The sequence below is a fragment of the Bacidia gigantensis genome, assembly GCF_019456465.1.
Source record: "Bacidia gigantensis strain McMullin 20006 chromosome Unknown contig_180, whole genome shotgun sequence".
Taxonomy (NCBI): domain Eukaryota; kingdom Fungi; phylum Ascomycota; class Lecanoromycetes; order Lecanorales; family Ramalinaceae; genus Bacidia; species Bacidia gigantensis.
Window position 1 is genome coordinate 1,714,710 of NW_025408596.1, and position 15,068 is coordinate 1,729,777.

Here is a 15,068-nt window from a genome sequence, read left to right on the forward strand (position 1 = left end):
ATGTAAATCTAGCCTAATGTTGTGTATTATGCTGCGAATTGTTGCAGGTCTTGGCAGTCTGGCTCCCTATCGGGTGCGCAACCGGCTTATTTGCCACCATTTGAATGTTGGTCTAAATCGCTTCTTTTGCAGAGCCTCAAATATGAGCCTCTGTGTGTCTGAAAGAGATGTATATAGATTGATCGCTGTTGGTCGATAGCCATTGTTGTGTTAGATGATGACAAGTCGGAAGGTGCACCGGACAATACTTAATCCGCTCCGTCCGCCCCCTCTGACCTTGCCACACCAACCAGATGAGCATGTATGATCCCCTTGGCACCCCATCATATACAGCACAACTCTGTAAACGCCCCAACATCTCAGCGTCAGATACATCGTAGTAGCCAAGACACACACAGCCTTGCAGCCTCCATTAACGTGCATTTGTTTCAGCCTCTGCGAGCCCCACACCCAGTCCCGATCTCCCCCCCTCCCTCCAAGTCTCCTTAAAAAGGGACCTCACGATCCCCACGCTCCTGCGAAGCGCCCAACAATTCATCTACGCCAGCCTCAATCTCAGCATGCCACCCCCCCCCCTCCCCCCCCTCCCCTCCGCGAGGAATCATCGCCTGCGGGCCGACCATCCCCTACGACCCCTCCGTCCGCACAACCTTCAACGACATCGGCGCCACGATCCACGCCTGGCCTTCGCGCGGGGGCGTCATAATCCTCGACCCCGCCTGCGCCATCGACTTCGAGTTCCTGCACTTGGACCCGCTAAACCCGCCGCTCGAGCGGCTCGATGATCAGGACGCCGAAGACGCCTTTTGCAAGCGGTTGTTGTGTTTGGGTGCTAAGTGGTGGGATAGTGAGGCGAGGTGGCATGTCGTGGGCGCGATGGAGCTTGCGGGTAGTGGGGGGATTGGGGGTGGTGGGGTTGGCGGGGGGATGGGGGGAGTGGGGGGAGGGGCGTCGATGGCGCGTTCAGACTCCCTGAGCAGCCGGCGCCGACGATGAGGGAGAAGAGGCTTGTGAGTGTCGGATGGCCTGCGACTGGGGGACTATGGGTTGCGGAGTTCGATACCACGTGGGGCGGGGTGGAGGAGGAGGAGAATTTGTGTGAGGAGGATATGGGCAGGTTGGCTATGTGTCGGACGATGGAGGAACGGTGTGCGGTTTTGAGGGAGAGGTTTGGGGCGAGGTTTTATGAGACTTTGGAGATGTATGAGGGCTTTGCGTTTCTGAGGGCGTGGGAGTGGAAGATGGGTGGTGAGGTGGGGGAGTTGTTGCAGCCGGAGGAGACGGTGGAACTGTGGAGTCAGTTGCGCGGAAGGAACGGGTGAGGAGGGATGTGCGTTCAGCGGCGTTTTGGGGGATTGGTTGTGTGGAAATGGCATACCGGCTGAATAGGAGTTGACTAACACCCACCAACGCCAGGTTGCTTGAAACCTTATCTCTTATTGTTTCTATTCCCTTACATCCATTTTCAATCGTGTCGTCAAGAACCGTGAATCTGACGGTAATGACTGTGTGCTTACCGAACCTGAGCCTCTCCGGGCAGAATGTTGCCTCGCAGCCATACTCAGCATCTATCAAGTCCCCCCCTCCCCCCGCCCCCCACCCCCTTCCCTCTGCGATCGCAAGACGCCAAACAAGAGCATTGGGCAGCTTGTCCCAAATCCAATCTATTTTCTGCACAGCTGTAGATAAAGTAGAGGTGGTGGAAGAAAACCCCATTCATTTTAATCCTACGTCAAGAAAAAGAAACTGCACATCAACTAGCTTCAGGTCAAGCTGTTAAGTATTGGACGCAGCTGTACCCCTCCCCCCTGGCCCCCTCGCCGCTCCTCAGATCACAGCACTGGAAAGTGAAGACATGGGTTCGGTTGCAGCGAGCGGGTCAGAGACTAGACCCCTTGCCGTAGAATGCAGTAGATCTTGAAGTACATGGATTTAGACGACATATGGTGGGAGGTAGGTGGGTAGGTAGGTAGGTGGGTAGTCAACAGCTAGATATTCGTGCCACTGGATTGTGCAAAGTATCCAGAAGTGCCCCAGTCGATGGATTGGAGCTTGAGATGATGAAGAAGATAGAGGCAATTCCCCCTTCCCCTCGTCCCCCTCCGCCAGCGTGTAAACGCAGTATGGAAAGGTCTCGGTGCGACGATTGATTCTCCTGGGCAAGAAGATAGGACAAATGTCGGTCATCACTATTTTGTTGCCTCTGTCTACGCTACTCTTTGGGCAGGCGTGCCGAGTAAACAACGCCTCTCTTCTCAATAAAAAACCAAAAAAAAAAACCATGCATCGCGCGGTGTCCGCGTCGTCTACTCCTTCCCCTTCATACTCCCTTGCAAGTCCAAGCTAGCCATGTTCCTCCGCAACAGTCTGTCTCCCCCAGTCTGCCTTTCTCCTTCCTTTACATCTTGCTACTTCAATCCTGCGGGACGGCTTTTCTTGAGCCTTCACCTCCCCGTTTAGCTTGAAGTTGTGCGTGCAAGACTTTCCGGGCGAAGGGTATAATCCTTATGGATCATCTCGTCTTCCCTTCTTGCTTGCAAATTTGATCATGAGGGGGTAGCTGCATTACAGGCTCTGGAACGGCGTGCCTGATGGGTCTGCACTGCACGTCCTGCGAATTTCACCGAGAGGTGATCTGCCGCTTGTGCTGCGCGCACCTTTCCCAGCTGTGATGCCGCTGTTTGAAACAATGAGAACCGCTCGCCGAACCTGAGGCGCTGTAGGAGCGGCAGCCTGAGCCTGTGATCCCCGGCCAGATGGACATGTCATCGGGTGAACAAACGAATGTTTGCTGCGGAGGCTCTTGTCGTGTAAACCTTCCACTATGTCGACATTTGGAGTGCTTTTACTCGTATTCCTCACCCCACGAGGCGCGTGCTCCATCACAAGACTAGCAAGCCCAACACACAACCAACGAGTGCTATTGCGCCCCACCGAGCTTGTCCGATCACGTGTACTCCATCACTCTTCTTCTGTTCGCTACCCCCTACAGGCGCAGGTGCACTTGTCCCGCCCTTCCTTCCAACCCCCATCTGTATCGCCTCGGCCGCGAAGACCACCTTTTTCGTCGCGTGATACGTTTCTGTGCCGACTTGATAGGTGCCGAGGTATGTTGAGGCGGGGAGGAGATCGTGCTGGTACAGGTAGCGCAGGAGGGGGGAGAAATCGTGGCCGGGGGCGAGGGAGGTGAGGTTGGAGGAGGCGAGCCAGGTGAATACAGTCTGGTTGGATTGGTTGGGGCCCATGAAGAGGGAGCTGTGAGTGTGACGGAGAGATGTTAGCTTGCGCAATGATTGGGCGGATGTTGGAGGAGGGGGAGAGATGGCTCGCGTAAGGTTCTGGGGTTTGAAGGCAGAGAGGGTCGCTGGGGATATGAGATGTTGCTTACAAGGTTGTCCCGCTCAGGTCAAAGGTGGGCGGGTCAGACGTATTCTGGGAATGGAATGGCTGTACCCCTCCAACGGTCCCAATCCATATCATTGTTTCGTAGGCGGCGGCAGTGCTGAGTTTGGCTTTCTGGGCATTGGCGTCGAGAAACATGTCCACAGCCACGTTTGCTTTGGTAGAAGCAGCACTGAGGCTGTCGATGTCGATAGCGAGGGATGGCGCTCTGGCTGTTGCTGCTGCTGCCATTGACCAGTTCAGAGCTAGAGTCAAGGTCGCCATGTCGGACAGCTGGAGGGGCAGGGCGGTAGTGTCGTTGAAGCCGACATTGGAGTACGAATGAACGCGGTCGTCATTCTCGTGCCACTGCCACGTCGTCGAGTATCTGCTGCTCTCGTTGACTTCGGTGCACTGGCTGCCCGATCCATCATCACCCCATAGGTTGTTACTGACTACGTGGACGTTAGAGATGGAGCAGCACACAACGATGATGAGGTGCTCTGACAGGTGTAGTTGCTCTGTTGCGGCGTGTAATGATCATACTCGCCACAGAGGGTCTTGCCCGCAGCAACGGCTGAGAAGCACACAACAGCCCACCCCAGTACCCTCGTTCTCTGGGTTGCGATCGACAGCTGCATCTACGATGTTTATTATTCTTCCGACGGCGACGCTCCTACGATGTCGCGTTGGTGGATAATCTCACGGTGGTCGAGTACGCTAAGGAGATAAGAGGACAATGCACAATGCGGTGTGTGTCACGGTCAAGGGCGCATCCAGCAGGAAGATTGGCCAGGTCCAGCCAGCCGCAATCTTTCCCTTTTGGGATGTACTAGGGTGCCAAGCGCCTGTGGCGTCATCTAGCGTGGCTGGACAGGGGCAGCGCACGGTTCCCGGCGTCGGACCATTGCCGGCTTCATATGTTCCATGATGCTACATGTAAAGACAGATAGAACAGACATACACGGACAGGTGTCGTAGATATGGTGCCGAGACATAAATCCAGCGATGATCCAGATTGTGGGTATCTAGATCCATTCTGCATGGTGGAAGACTCGCAGGGTTGCGAGGCATGTGAGATAATGCACGATGCAGGGGCGACACACATTGGGGACACCTAATCTTGAGGCTCAATTGAGTTGCCAATCGGAGGAGGCGCCGACTTCGGCCGCGATCCTGCCTGCCAAGCCATGTGCCAAGCCACGTGAAAAGTCTGCACCTGAGATTACAATGGCTTGAGTGGCCCCCATTATTGTCATCGTTGTTATGCACCGCTACCTATGCAGGGGTAGTACGACGCATTGAACGTTCAATGCTATCGTCCGGCCTGCTGGCCTGTCGCCTCAAAATTGATGGTGTTGAGTGATCTAGGCGCCAGACATGCTCACAAGTCACGTGTCGTCAGTTTCGACGGTGAGCTGAGAGAAACAGATGTGATACTGCACATCAGTGCACCAGCTCGCCCTATCTCAACGCCGTCGAGCCCTTGATCAGCTAGCCCCCGGCTCGGTAGTCTTCGGCATCTTCCCTGGAAAGAGCTTATCACATTTCCAGCGCATATATGAAGCCAAAGCAGGCCTGGAGTGGTCGATGATAGGGTCAAATGACAGACCCTCGATCCAAGCGGCGGACGGACCCGCTGTCGGATCCACTTTGCATATCACCAGCCTGGCCATCAAACCATCGTTGTCTTCTTTGGGACCAGGCTTAACGCTTTTGGTCAAACAATAATCTCAAATGTCCTCTTTCCGGTAATACCATATCATGACCCTTGCTGGCGTGAGCGCATACTTCTTCGAATTCTTCGGCAAGTGCGATCAGGAACCTCGCCGCCGCTCACGGCTCGGCCGTGTCAACCCATGCTCGCGCTTCTGCAAAATCAATTTGCTGCAACGGCGTTCGCAACGGCCCAGCTGAGTTCATCGATTCGTGCATCCGATCGTAGCTAGCCAGATGGTGGCTGAAGCTTCTCTATCAAAATTTGGCTTCGAACCCTTAGCAGGACCCTCAGACTACCCTCAACCAGCCGGAGCCTCCTTAGATGGAGCCTTATCATCAGGCTGATGACCCAACAGGGAAACACTGTATGGTGGCGTGCTCATGGCGAGCTGACCCTCAGGGTCTGGAGTAGTCCAAATGCTGCATACCATCCTTTTCCTTCAGATGGGCTGTGGGAAAAAACGAGGAAAAGCGGTGACGGAGAACGCAAGATGCAACGAACGCCTAAGTCCTTCTCTTCTGGCGTTTCTCTTTTCACACCCCACTATCGTTTGCAATTGAGGTTCATCAGCACTTGATGTTACCTTCCACTCGCTTTGCTCTTTCATAATACGCGGCCAGACGTAGCACCCCGTCCACAATCCTCAAAATGTCTCAAAATCAAAGGCAACGCGATCCTTTTCAGGACTCACGAATTGTTAATGCCTCCTCCAACGCTTCTTTCGTGTCGTCGAATGTAATGTCTCTCAACTCCACAAGCATTCCTCCCATAGCTGACTTGCTAGGTCTTTGGCGATCAAAATGAAGTACAAACCGGATCCGCAATTCCTACCAGAGCACAAACACCGGAGAGGGATAGCGACATCATAGTAGGCCGGAGCCTTCGTGCCACTACCAAGGTCATCTGACTGACATTACTATCAGGACTATTACCAAGCCCCTCAGCAGATCCCACACAGTCAACAGAGCGTCCCCCTCAGCGGCAGGAGCAGTACTGTAGAGCATACAGCGCAAGAACCGACCTATCCGCCGGCAGTATACAATGAAAAGCCAGCAGATGCATCAGAACCTCGGACGACGAGACGATCAAGGCTATCTCGATTCTCACTTTTTCCTTCAAGAACGAAGCCCGAGGCTACCGAGCAGCCTATCAATGAGAAATCTGACGAGGCACCCAAGAAATCTGATGAAGCACCCAAGAAGATCCCCAAAGCCAAAGAAGATCTCGGCTTCTTCGAACGACAGTGGATCCATTTCAGAGGAAAATACTACCAGAAAGGCGCACCAGACCTGGTTTTCCCAAGTCCACCTGACGACAAAGAAAAGTACTGCTACATCAACATGAACCGCATCCCGCTCATGGCATGGGGCGTCTTCTCCTTCTTCAGTCTCGGCGCAGGCATGTGGCTCTTCCTCCTCGCGACCCCAGTATGGGCCTGGTACGGGCTCTTCGCCGTGCTCGCCCAATTCTACCTCGTCACCTCCTACGGCATCAGCTGCATCGGCAAATCCTTCAAACGCGACGCGCACGACGAGATCCTGCGCAACAACCCCGTCGGGCCCGACGCACCCACAATCGACATCTACCTTCCCGTGTGCCGCGAACCCATCGAAATCATCGAAAACACCTGGAAAACCATCATCCAACTCCAATATCCCGCCGACAAACTCAAAGTCTGGGTCCTGGACGACGGCGCGCAAACCTCAATCCAAGACCTCGCGGCCCGCTACGGTTTCGAGTACATCTGCCGCGACGACCGACCGCACCTCAAGAAAGCCGGCAACATGCGCTGGGCCTACGCGCGCACAACGGGCGACTTCTTCACCGTCTTCGACGCCGATTTCTGCCCCCGCCCAGACTTCCTCCTCGAAACAATCCCCTACCACCTCGCGGACCCCAAAAACGCCATCGTGCAGACCCCGCAGTATTTCCGCTCGCTGAAGGCCCAGACGTGGGTCGAGCAGGGCGCGGGGTCCGTGCAGGAGTTCTTCTACCGCGTCGTGCAGACCACGCGCGATACATGGGGCGCGTCGATCTGCGTGGGCAGCAACGCCGTCTACCGCCGCGAATCCCTCGTCGCCGTCGGCGGTACCGCCGAAATCGCGTTCTCGGAGGATGTGCACACGGGATATCATGCGGTCGATCGTGGCTGGAAGGTCAAATACGTGCCCGTGGTGCTGGCGTGTGGGATCTGCCCTGATACGCCGCGCGCGCTGTTTTCGCAGCAGATGCGCTGGTGTCGCGGCTCCACTACCCTGCTGTCCAATAAGGAGTTCTATAAGAGTAATCTGACGAAGATGCAGAAATTCTGCTATGTGACGGGCTTTCTGTACTATTCGGCCAGCGCGGCGGCGATCTTTATGAATCCCTTGCCTGGCCCGCTACTGTTGTGGGTAAGGCCGGATTATTTCAAGTATTACAACCTCTTCTTCGCCATCCCGTCGCTCGTGTACGGTGTTATCATCCTCAGGCTCTGGGCCCGCAGCAATTACAATTTGAACGTGCAGTTCAGTAATGTGATCATGTACTATGCGTACGTCAACAGCATCTTCGACCGCATCAGGGGCAATGCGCTCAATTGGGCTGCGTCGGGCGATGCGAAGGCGCACAAGAATAATAAATATCGGAATATGCGCTTGTTGTGTTGGGGGTGGACGATCACGCATAACACGGCGCTGTTCGTGGCCGTGGGGTATAGGTTGGCCAAGGGCTTCCCGTATTATCAGGTCATTCCGCTGATACTCCTGGATTTGTTCAATCTTTATTGCAGTCATCGGTTCTTGTTGTTTCGCGAGGTGGAATAGAGAAAAGGAGGGGGAGGGAGGACATAGAGGGATAGAGCTGCAAAGTTCGCGATGGGATGGGGTGGGAAGGGATGGTGAAAGGATATAGAGATTCATGACGCGATGACATACTCACTTGGGCGGCATACTTGACTACACTACTATCGTTAATATCTAATCTTAATCCATGAGGTTTATCTGGAGATCTGGTCTCCGTGCGGCGATAGATGCAAGGAAAGTTGTTTTGAAATTTCGGGTCGCGCGTTGAGGAATGGGCAGACAATCTTATTTCAAGACCTTCACAAATCATTACACTACTTGATTCATCGCAATGGTGAAGTTTGCGAACGCACTGATAGCCATCAGCTTACTCGTTAACAGGGGGTTGTCCCTTAAAACGATCACAAGCTATTCAAATACCGCCAAATGCTTCTACTCGACCTCGCTTTACGACGGCTCTCTACCTAACACACCGAGCCCGGTTCACAACGCCTCTGCCTCAGTACTCCCTGGTGAGAATGAAGTCCTTTACGATGACGAAAGCCATGGCTGTCTTACGTTCTAGGCTCCTCATCCAGCAACAGTCTTTCACCGAACATTTTGCACACTGAAAGCGGAGTCAACCTCCCAGACCTGAGCACGTCGATATCAAGATCGTTTTCTTCTCAATCCTCAAAACGAGATGAGGCAACATCTCAATCTACACCAAGTCCAACTATCGCGATATCAGGCTCAAGCCTTAGCAGTTCAGCGTACGTCTTTCGTGTCATATCCCCCCCTGAAGCGAAGCTGACAGGGTATCATAGTCTCCCCACTACCACACAATTATCGCAACTCTTGATCGCTCCCCAGATTGCACCAGGTGGTGACTCAGAAAATCGAACAAATGAACATGCGGTTGTTGCCGATGACGGTTTCGTCACAGCGAATGGAACAAGCAATCAGGATTGCAGCAAATCCACAACTGGCTTCTTTACCGGCGGATCAGGAGTGCTGAGCCTCCTCGATGATAAGGAATCGATCTATTCAGTAGACTATGGTGTGCCATTTGCGCCCTTCATCCCCTCAAGGACTAAACATGCAATCTCTTCATTTTGGCGAATGGAAAACAATACTTTGCGATGGGACAATGCAGCGTTTCTCGGCGGTACCGCTAGATTTTGTCTCTCTGCTGGGAACAACATTACTGCGTACTTTCTCATCGGCCTGCCTGAGGACTGCAATGCGATACAACTTCAAGTCAAACCAGGTACGATGATAGACGATTAGGCTTAATAGTAATCAACTGACAGTATCAGTGGCTGCTTGTCACCCACCAGCAACTTCTAGCATATCATCAAGCAAATCTGCAACATCAGCCAAATCCAGCGGTTCTTCCAAAGTCTCCACCGTCTCTCCACTTTCCTCATCAGCCTTCATCAAGTCCACCTCCGCGACAGCTTCAGTATCCCTAGTAGCTGTCTCGACCAAATCATCCTCATCCTCATCAAAGAGTAACATTACGGTAAGATCGCAGCCGCCTTCGGTGCCTAATCCTACAATTATGCTTCCGGCTTTCTCGGCCACAGCTTCTAAGCCACCCACTCTGTCTGGTCTCACCTTGGAATCTCCCAAAACTTCCATGAGCTCGTCTCCCCCATCATTTTCTTTCGCTTCGGTCCATTCTACCGCACTCCCGTCTGCCGCTTCACCTACGACTTCGATGCCGGTTGCCTCAGCGGCTATATCAGGTAACCCAACGTCTGAGCTTCGCTCTATAACAACCCCATATAGTACGAGAAGTACCAGTATTGTTTCGTCTATATCACTGAGTAGAGCAAGTAGCCCAGATATAGCGACGCCCTTGACACCTGCCTCTCTATCGCCGAGTGCAAATCCCGTTCCTACGTCCGTCTCAACCCCTAGTACAGGCAATAGAGCGGGATTTGGCTCGGAATTCACCTCCTCCACGCGTACTTCTACTACTCAGACCTCGACCAGTGCAATATTGCTCATCTCAAGCTCTGGAAACTCAGTCAGCACGTCATCACTTACCACTCGGACGTCTAGCAGCACGGTCAGTCCTACCACCTCAACGTACACAAGCTCTCCGGCATCGAACTTCGTAGCCTCTGCGAGCACTTCGGTTTCTGGCACGTCCACATCTTTGAGCACAGCTATATCCAGCTCTTCAATAACGTCCGCTTCAACATCCTCTACCTCAAGATTCCCCAATTCAGCATCTTCGAGTACATCAGTGTCCACCAACCCTACAACCAGCAGTGTGCCAACTTCAAGTACTTCAATGTCTGGCAGTACATCAACATCGACTACTCTAATATCGACCTCCTCTTCATCGACAAGTACGCCAGTATCGGCGACTAGCACGTCATCCTCTTCTTCTTCTTTATTAACCACCATATCAACATCAACCATCTGGTCATCTCTCAGTATATCTACCAGTAGCAGCAGTAGCAGCAGCAGCAGCAGCACAAGTGCCTCACCAACTCCATCACCAACTTGTGGACCAATCTGCAACACTCCCGGCGACGGAGGTGGCCAGTCGTACTTCATCGACCGGACCAGTGGCGTCGCAAATGTCAACGCGTGCGCGACATTGTGCAAGGCCATTGCGCAATGCGTCGCGTTCAGCTGGTACGCTCCTATTGGGATATGCGACAGGTACTCCAAATCGCTTTGCGATGCGCATTACCATGTCGGCTCATCTGGCTCTACACAAGTTGCATTCTATGATATTGCATGTTTTCCCTGATAATAGTGTCTTGCTCAAACATCGCTAGACAGGACTACTATCTGGTCGCTGTACAATTCTCATTCTGCCATCTACACTGAAGGCGCATACTAGACGCACACTGATGAGGTCTCGAAGTGCCGTATGGGAGCTGAGACAGCAGATGATAATTTTCAATATTGCTTTACGATATAAGGGCGTTATCTACTTCCTGAACTCTTGTGCTCACTCTATTGAACCCTCAAGACCTGAATCCCGAGGGCCGTTGGACGTTGATTCTTCTGTTCGCAGGACTCAACGACTTCGGAGGAGGGGCTGCGAGAATATTGGGAATATAAGAAAGAGGACGAAGATCATTTCGACGACGTAGCTTTTTAAGGCTGTGTGACTGATACCTAGATTTGACTTAGGATACCAAAAGCAGGGACAAATGTCAACTCGACCTCGATATTTACCATTCCTCCAACGGTATATCGCCGCTTAGTACTTATAGTTGACAACCCGGCGATCAAGACTCTGGCTCAAGCTAAGAGCCGAATCCAAAACCGAGTCGTGTACCTTTGGTATCGCTAAGCTGAATATACTTCTCTCAAATCAAGGAACGGCACGATGCAACTCTTAACCTCGTCCGCGTGTACGATGGTCTTTTCGCCTCCACTTTCACCTGCTTTTTCTCCAATAAGATCTTCTTTGGCCTTGAAGTACTTGATGCCGTCGCAGCCGTGCTGACTAGAGAGCCACGGTCTGCCAAAAGTCCAGAACATTTTCCGCCCCTGAATGACCCCGTAAGGCTGCACTTCCCACCCAAAAATACCCCAAAAACCCCCTGATTAGGTGCTTTACGCGCCCTCACCTTTCGACCCCTCATCACCACACCCACTCCATGCCAGAGCAGTGTGCCGCATGCAACGCACCTCGCTGGCCCCCAAACCCCCCTCCCCTCGCTTTAAAACCACCAGCACGCTTCCCCGCTGATCCTTCCTTTTCCATTTCCTCACCAGCAACTAAGACATCCTCCCCCTCCCCTTCCCCCTCCCTCTTCATTCCCCACATCGCTTCAGACCTACCATAGGAGACATGTGCTGTTTCAACCGCCGCCGTCGCAAACGCCCCGCCTACCAAACCTACGCCACTGGGGGGTCCGACTGGACCAGCGCACCTCCACCACCGCCATCCTACACTTCCCCATCCTCCTACAGCTCGCCCTCTTCCATCGCCATACCCGCCACATACGCCCTCGCGCCACCGAAATCCACCTACCAACCCTACCAAACCCCCGAACCCTCTTACCAACCTACGTACTCAGCGCCCCCTCGCATCAGCCAAACAAACCACAACCCAAACCAACCAACATCCTTCCCCCTGCGCTCAGCGCCCAGCTGTCGCACGTGCTCCGTGCGCGGAACATGGGGCGAAGTCGGGCGCATGAACCGCAACGGTAATGTCGGACGCCCGTTCTATGTCTGCGCGAGGTGTAAGCTCGATCCGGATGTGCTGGCCGGTCCGAATGGGAAGGGCTGGGTTTGTTGGGATGATGGGATGTGCGTTTCCCCCCTCCCTTCCCCTTCCCCCTCTTTCCCCTTCCCCCTACCCCTTACCACCCCACCCTTCCCTTTATCCCCAACCCGCCCACCCAAAGCTGACATCAGGGTGAAGAGGTCTGGCGCCTAATAATCCTCGCTGTAGCTGCGGCATGCTCGCCCGCCAGGACCGCACGGGTGAGACTTCCCGGAACCCGGGACAAGGGTTTTGGACGTGCTGTAACGGTGCGTGTGGATATTTGAGCTGGAGGGCTGATGGGGAACGAGGGGGAGGTTGGCAGGATGCGTTTGAGCCGTGGTTGCTTGCGAGGAGGTAGGGAGGTGAGGAGGTGAGGAGGTGAGGAGGTCAGGGGGTAAAGGGGGAAGGGGGTAAGGGGGGAAGGGGGGAAGGTGTATGAGGGTTGAGTTGGTGTTTGTTGCGATAGGGGTGGTAGGTGGCAGGTAAGTATTGACTGGCGACGGGTTTTTCTTTTGGGGACAATATGGTGTTCTTTTTCTAATGTGTGGGATGCTTGGAGATGGAATGTAAGCTGTGTATAGCAACTTGGCTTTTAGTAATAGTTTCGACGAGAAAAATGCTATGGTGAGTGTTGTCGACTAGTTTGTACCAAGAATTGCAATCTTTGCTTAGAGCCGTATATCCGAGCTTACATAAACGTTTTGTAAAGTTGAGTCATTTTCATTTGAAAGCAGACAATGAATATTCTGGGATTGTGCCGTAGTAACAGAGAATAACAACATGCTTCATTAGAGTAGTCATCCTCCATCAATCTACCTGCACAGAACTTTCCACCTAGAAGGCGTCTAGACAAGTCTTCAAATTAGACACTATTGTCTGCTGAATGTCAATGACTTTCACGTCTTCGTCACTATCATCATCATCGTCTTGCTCGTCACCCCCTATCAGAACCGCATCCTTCTCTAGGGCCTTCTCCTGTTGGCCTTTATAACGCAAAGCCATCATAACTGATGTTACGAACTTGCGTGGCAGAGTTGACGCCAATTTCGTTTCTAGAATTTCCAAAGTACTTTCTTGGCTCATTATCTGTGGTATATCGTCGAGGTCTACTTGCAGGATCATTTCGATCGGTGACCACAAGCCTATCTCTACGAGAATCATCCCAAGGGCGTAGACATCGTATTTGGCATGAAAGCTTGGTCTTGTTTGTCCTATGATATCGAAGTGGCGATATGCCCTAGCTCGGGCGCCTGAAGCAGACGGAGCCTCCGAAAATTCCGAGGGAGAGTTCTTACGAGCGAATGAGAAACCCATGAGGTATGGTCCATATATGGTGCTCATCCACTCTCTTTGCGCATTATCATCAAAGTCTTGAGAGGTGGAAAGCTTTGTAGGGTCAGTGGTGTGAGTCCAGATGATTGATTCTGGCGAGACTCCTTTGTGCACCCAGCCAGCTGTATGTAGTTGAAGAAGTGTTTCTGCGATGCTTGTGCACCAAAGCAAGCGAAATCTAATGTCGGGTATAGTGATGATTATGGATGTCATAAACCCCGTAAGATCATACACGGGAATATCGGGAATCTCCAAAGCGAGTTGACCCTGATTTAGGACATTCAGTTGAGGGAACTCGTATAGAAAGTGTAGGACACCAGCAGAGTCATTTTTCAGAAAACCCTTGCACTTCAAGGTATGAAAACTCTCACTGACAGTTTCGTGAAGTAGGATAGCAATATTCTCGGCACGGTATAGAGACTTCTGTTTCTCTGCTGGGTTACCGATGAGGTTCTTGTTTTCAGCCAGGTAGTATTGATTGCCATATGTCACAATCCTACGGCCATCCGCTATTTGGTCATTCAACAGGCTCTGCTTCAATCTGAGTGCCTTCACCTTCGCCGATCTGGACTTGCTCTTCAGCGCTCCTTGAGTAGACGGCGTCGAATTCTCGATGTCAAGCTTTGCTTGTCTCAGCTGACCAGCCGACACAATAGATGGATCATCATGACTGGCTAATTCTTTGATCGTATCTAGGCCATGAATGCTTTCAGATTGAGCGATTGAACTTCGCAGCAACCGATCTAGTGAGTCTCTGATGTATCTGCGATCGTCAATTACTAGAGCATCCCACAAACACCCGGTGATAGATTTCACATCATCAAGCAAGGATTTCAAATTGTCTTTATCAACCATTGCCCATCTAAGGCATTTGACCGGACTGCGTTTAGACTTTTCACGGATGAGATTCGAGCTGTACAACAAAAATTTTCCACTGATATGGGGCGTCAGGCTTCGGAGTCCGCCATAACCAGCCTCGCCATCAAAAGCTTCCACAAAACTGTCCGTCAGTTCGTCTTGAGTAAGTTGAAGCCCATAGCGCTTTTTCAATAGCTCGGTATCTGTAAGCTTCGATTGCAGTTGTTGAAGTAGATCACACAGAAGAGTCCAATCAAGATTTCGGTTCGCCTCTCCGTCGATGATGCCAACTTGTTGAGCCCACTCAAATAGACGATAGTGCTCCCACTCAATCATACATCTTAGGAAATCGCCGTCTTTGCCTATCTGCCGAGCTGTCGAGAGTAATACAAACCCTTGAACGCAGCCTTGGAAAACTGTAATGCCTAGAGAGATCAACCCTGCAATACTTGCAGCGCCTTCTATGCCCGATGCCATAGAGCCCTGCCTCCGTTGGGGTCATACAGCGACGAGGCTCAATATAATCGAGATGGAAACAATGTCAAAGGTCGGTACTATTTATAGATCAAGCCCCTCTATGTGCGTAGGGTCGGTCTAGCCTAAAAGAGAAACGGACTGAGATATACGCAAAGACATGATCATGTGTATTCTGCGCAATCTCGAAGTTGTTCTGTTCTTCCACTTTCCTACAATTTCAGGATCAAGAATGGCTGTGGACTCGATTGACTACAGTAGCGGGAGCGCTTATTACAAAAGGATATAC

General features: G+C 52.3%; 4 protein-coding genes across 4 annotated transcripts; 1 reads left to right on the forward strand and 3 right to left on the reverse strand.

The window, feature by feature from the left end:
• Window positions 1–2,882: 2,882 nt before the first annotated feature.
• KY384_003445 (uncharacterized protein) lies at window positions 2,883–3,666 on the reverse strand (the record flags this gene model as incomplete). Its single annotated transcript, XM_044811959.1, has 2 exons — window positions 2,883–3,255; window positions 3,389–3,666. 2 exons carry the CDS (start codon window positions 3,664–3,666, stop codon window positions 2,883–2,885), a joined length of 651 nt encoding a protein of 216 aa, XP_044671092.1.
• A 2,235-nt stretch (window positions 3,667–5,901) lies between these two features.
• On the forward strand, window positions 5,902–9,153 carry KY384_003446 (uncharacterized protein; the record flags this gene model as incomplete). The annotated part of the gene is given in 5 exon segments (XM_044811960.1): window positions 5,902–5,969; window positions 5,981–5,999; window positions 6,025–7,870; window positions 8,450–8,636; window positions 8,691–9,153. The coding sequence occupies 5 exon segments, from the start codon at window positions 5,902–5,904 to the stop codon at window positions 9,151–9,153; spliced, it is 2,583 nt and encodes an 860-aa protein (XP_044671093.1).
• A 39-nt stretch (window positions 9,154–9,192) lies between these two features.
• Window positions 9,193–10,579, reverse strand: KY384_003447 (uncharacterized protein; the record flags this gene model as incomplete). Its single annotated transcript, XM_044811961.1, has 3 exons — window positions 9,193–9,828; window positions 9,919–10,319; window positions 10,384–10,579. The coding sequence occupies 3 exons, from the start codon at window positions 10,577–10,579 to the stop codon at window positions 9,193–9,195; spliced, it is 1,233 nt and encodes a 410-aa protein (XP_044671094.1).
• A 2,370-nt stretch (window positions 10,580–12,949) lies between these two features.
• Window positions 12,950–14,782, reverse strand: KY384_003448 (uncharacterized protein; the record flags this gene model as incomplete). The annotated part of the gene is made up of 1 exon (XM_044811962.1): window positions 12,950–14,782. One exon carries the CDS (start codon window positions 14,780–14,782, stop codon window positions 12,950–12,952), a length of 1,833 nt encoding a protein of 610 aa, XP_044671095.1.
• Window positions 14,783–15,068: the final 286 nt, after the last annotated feature.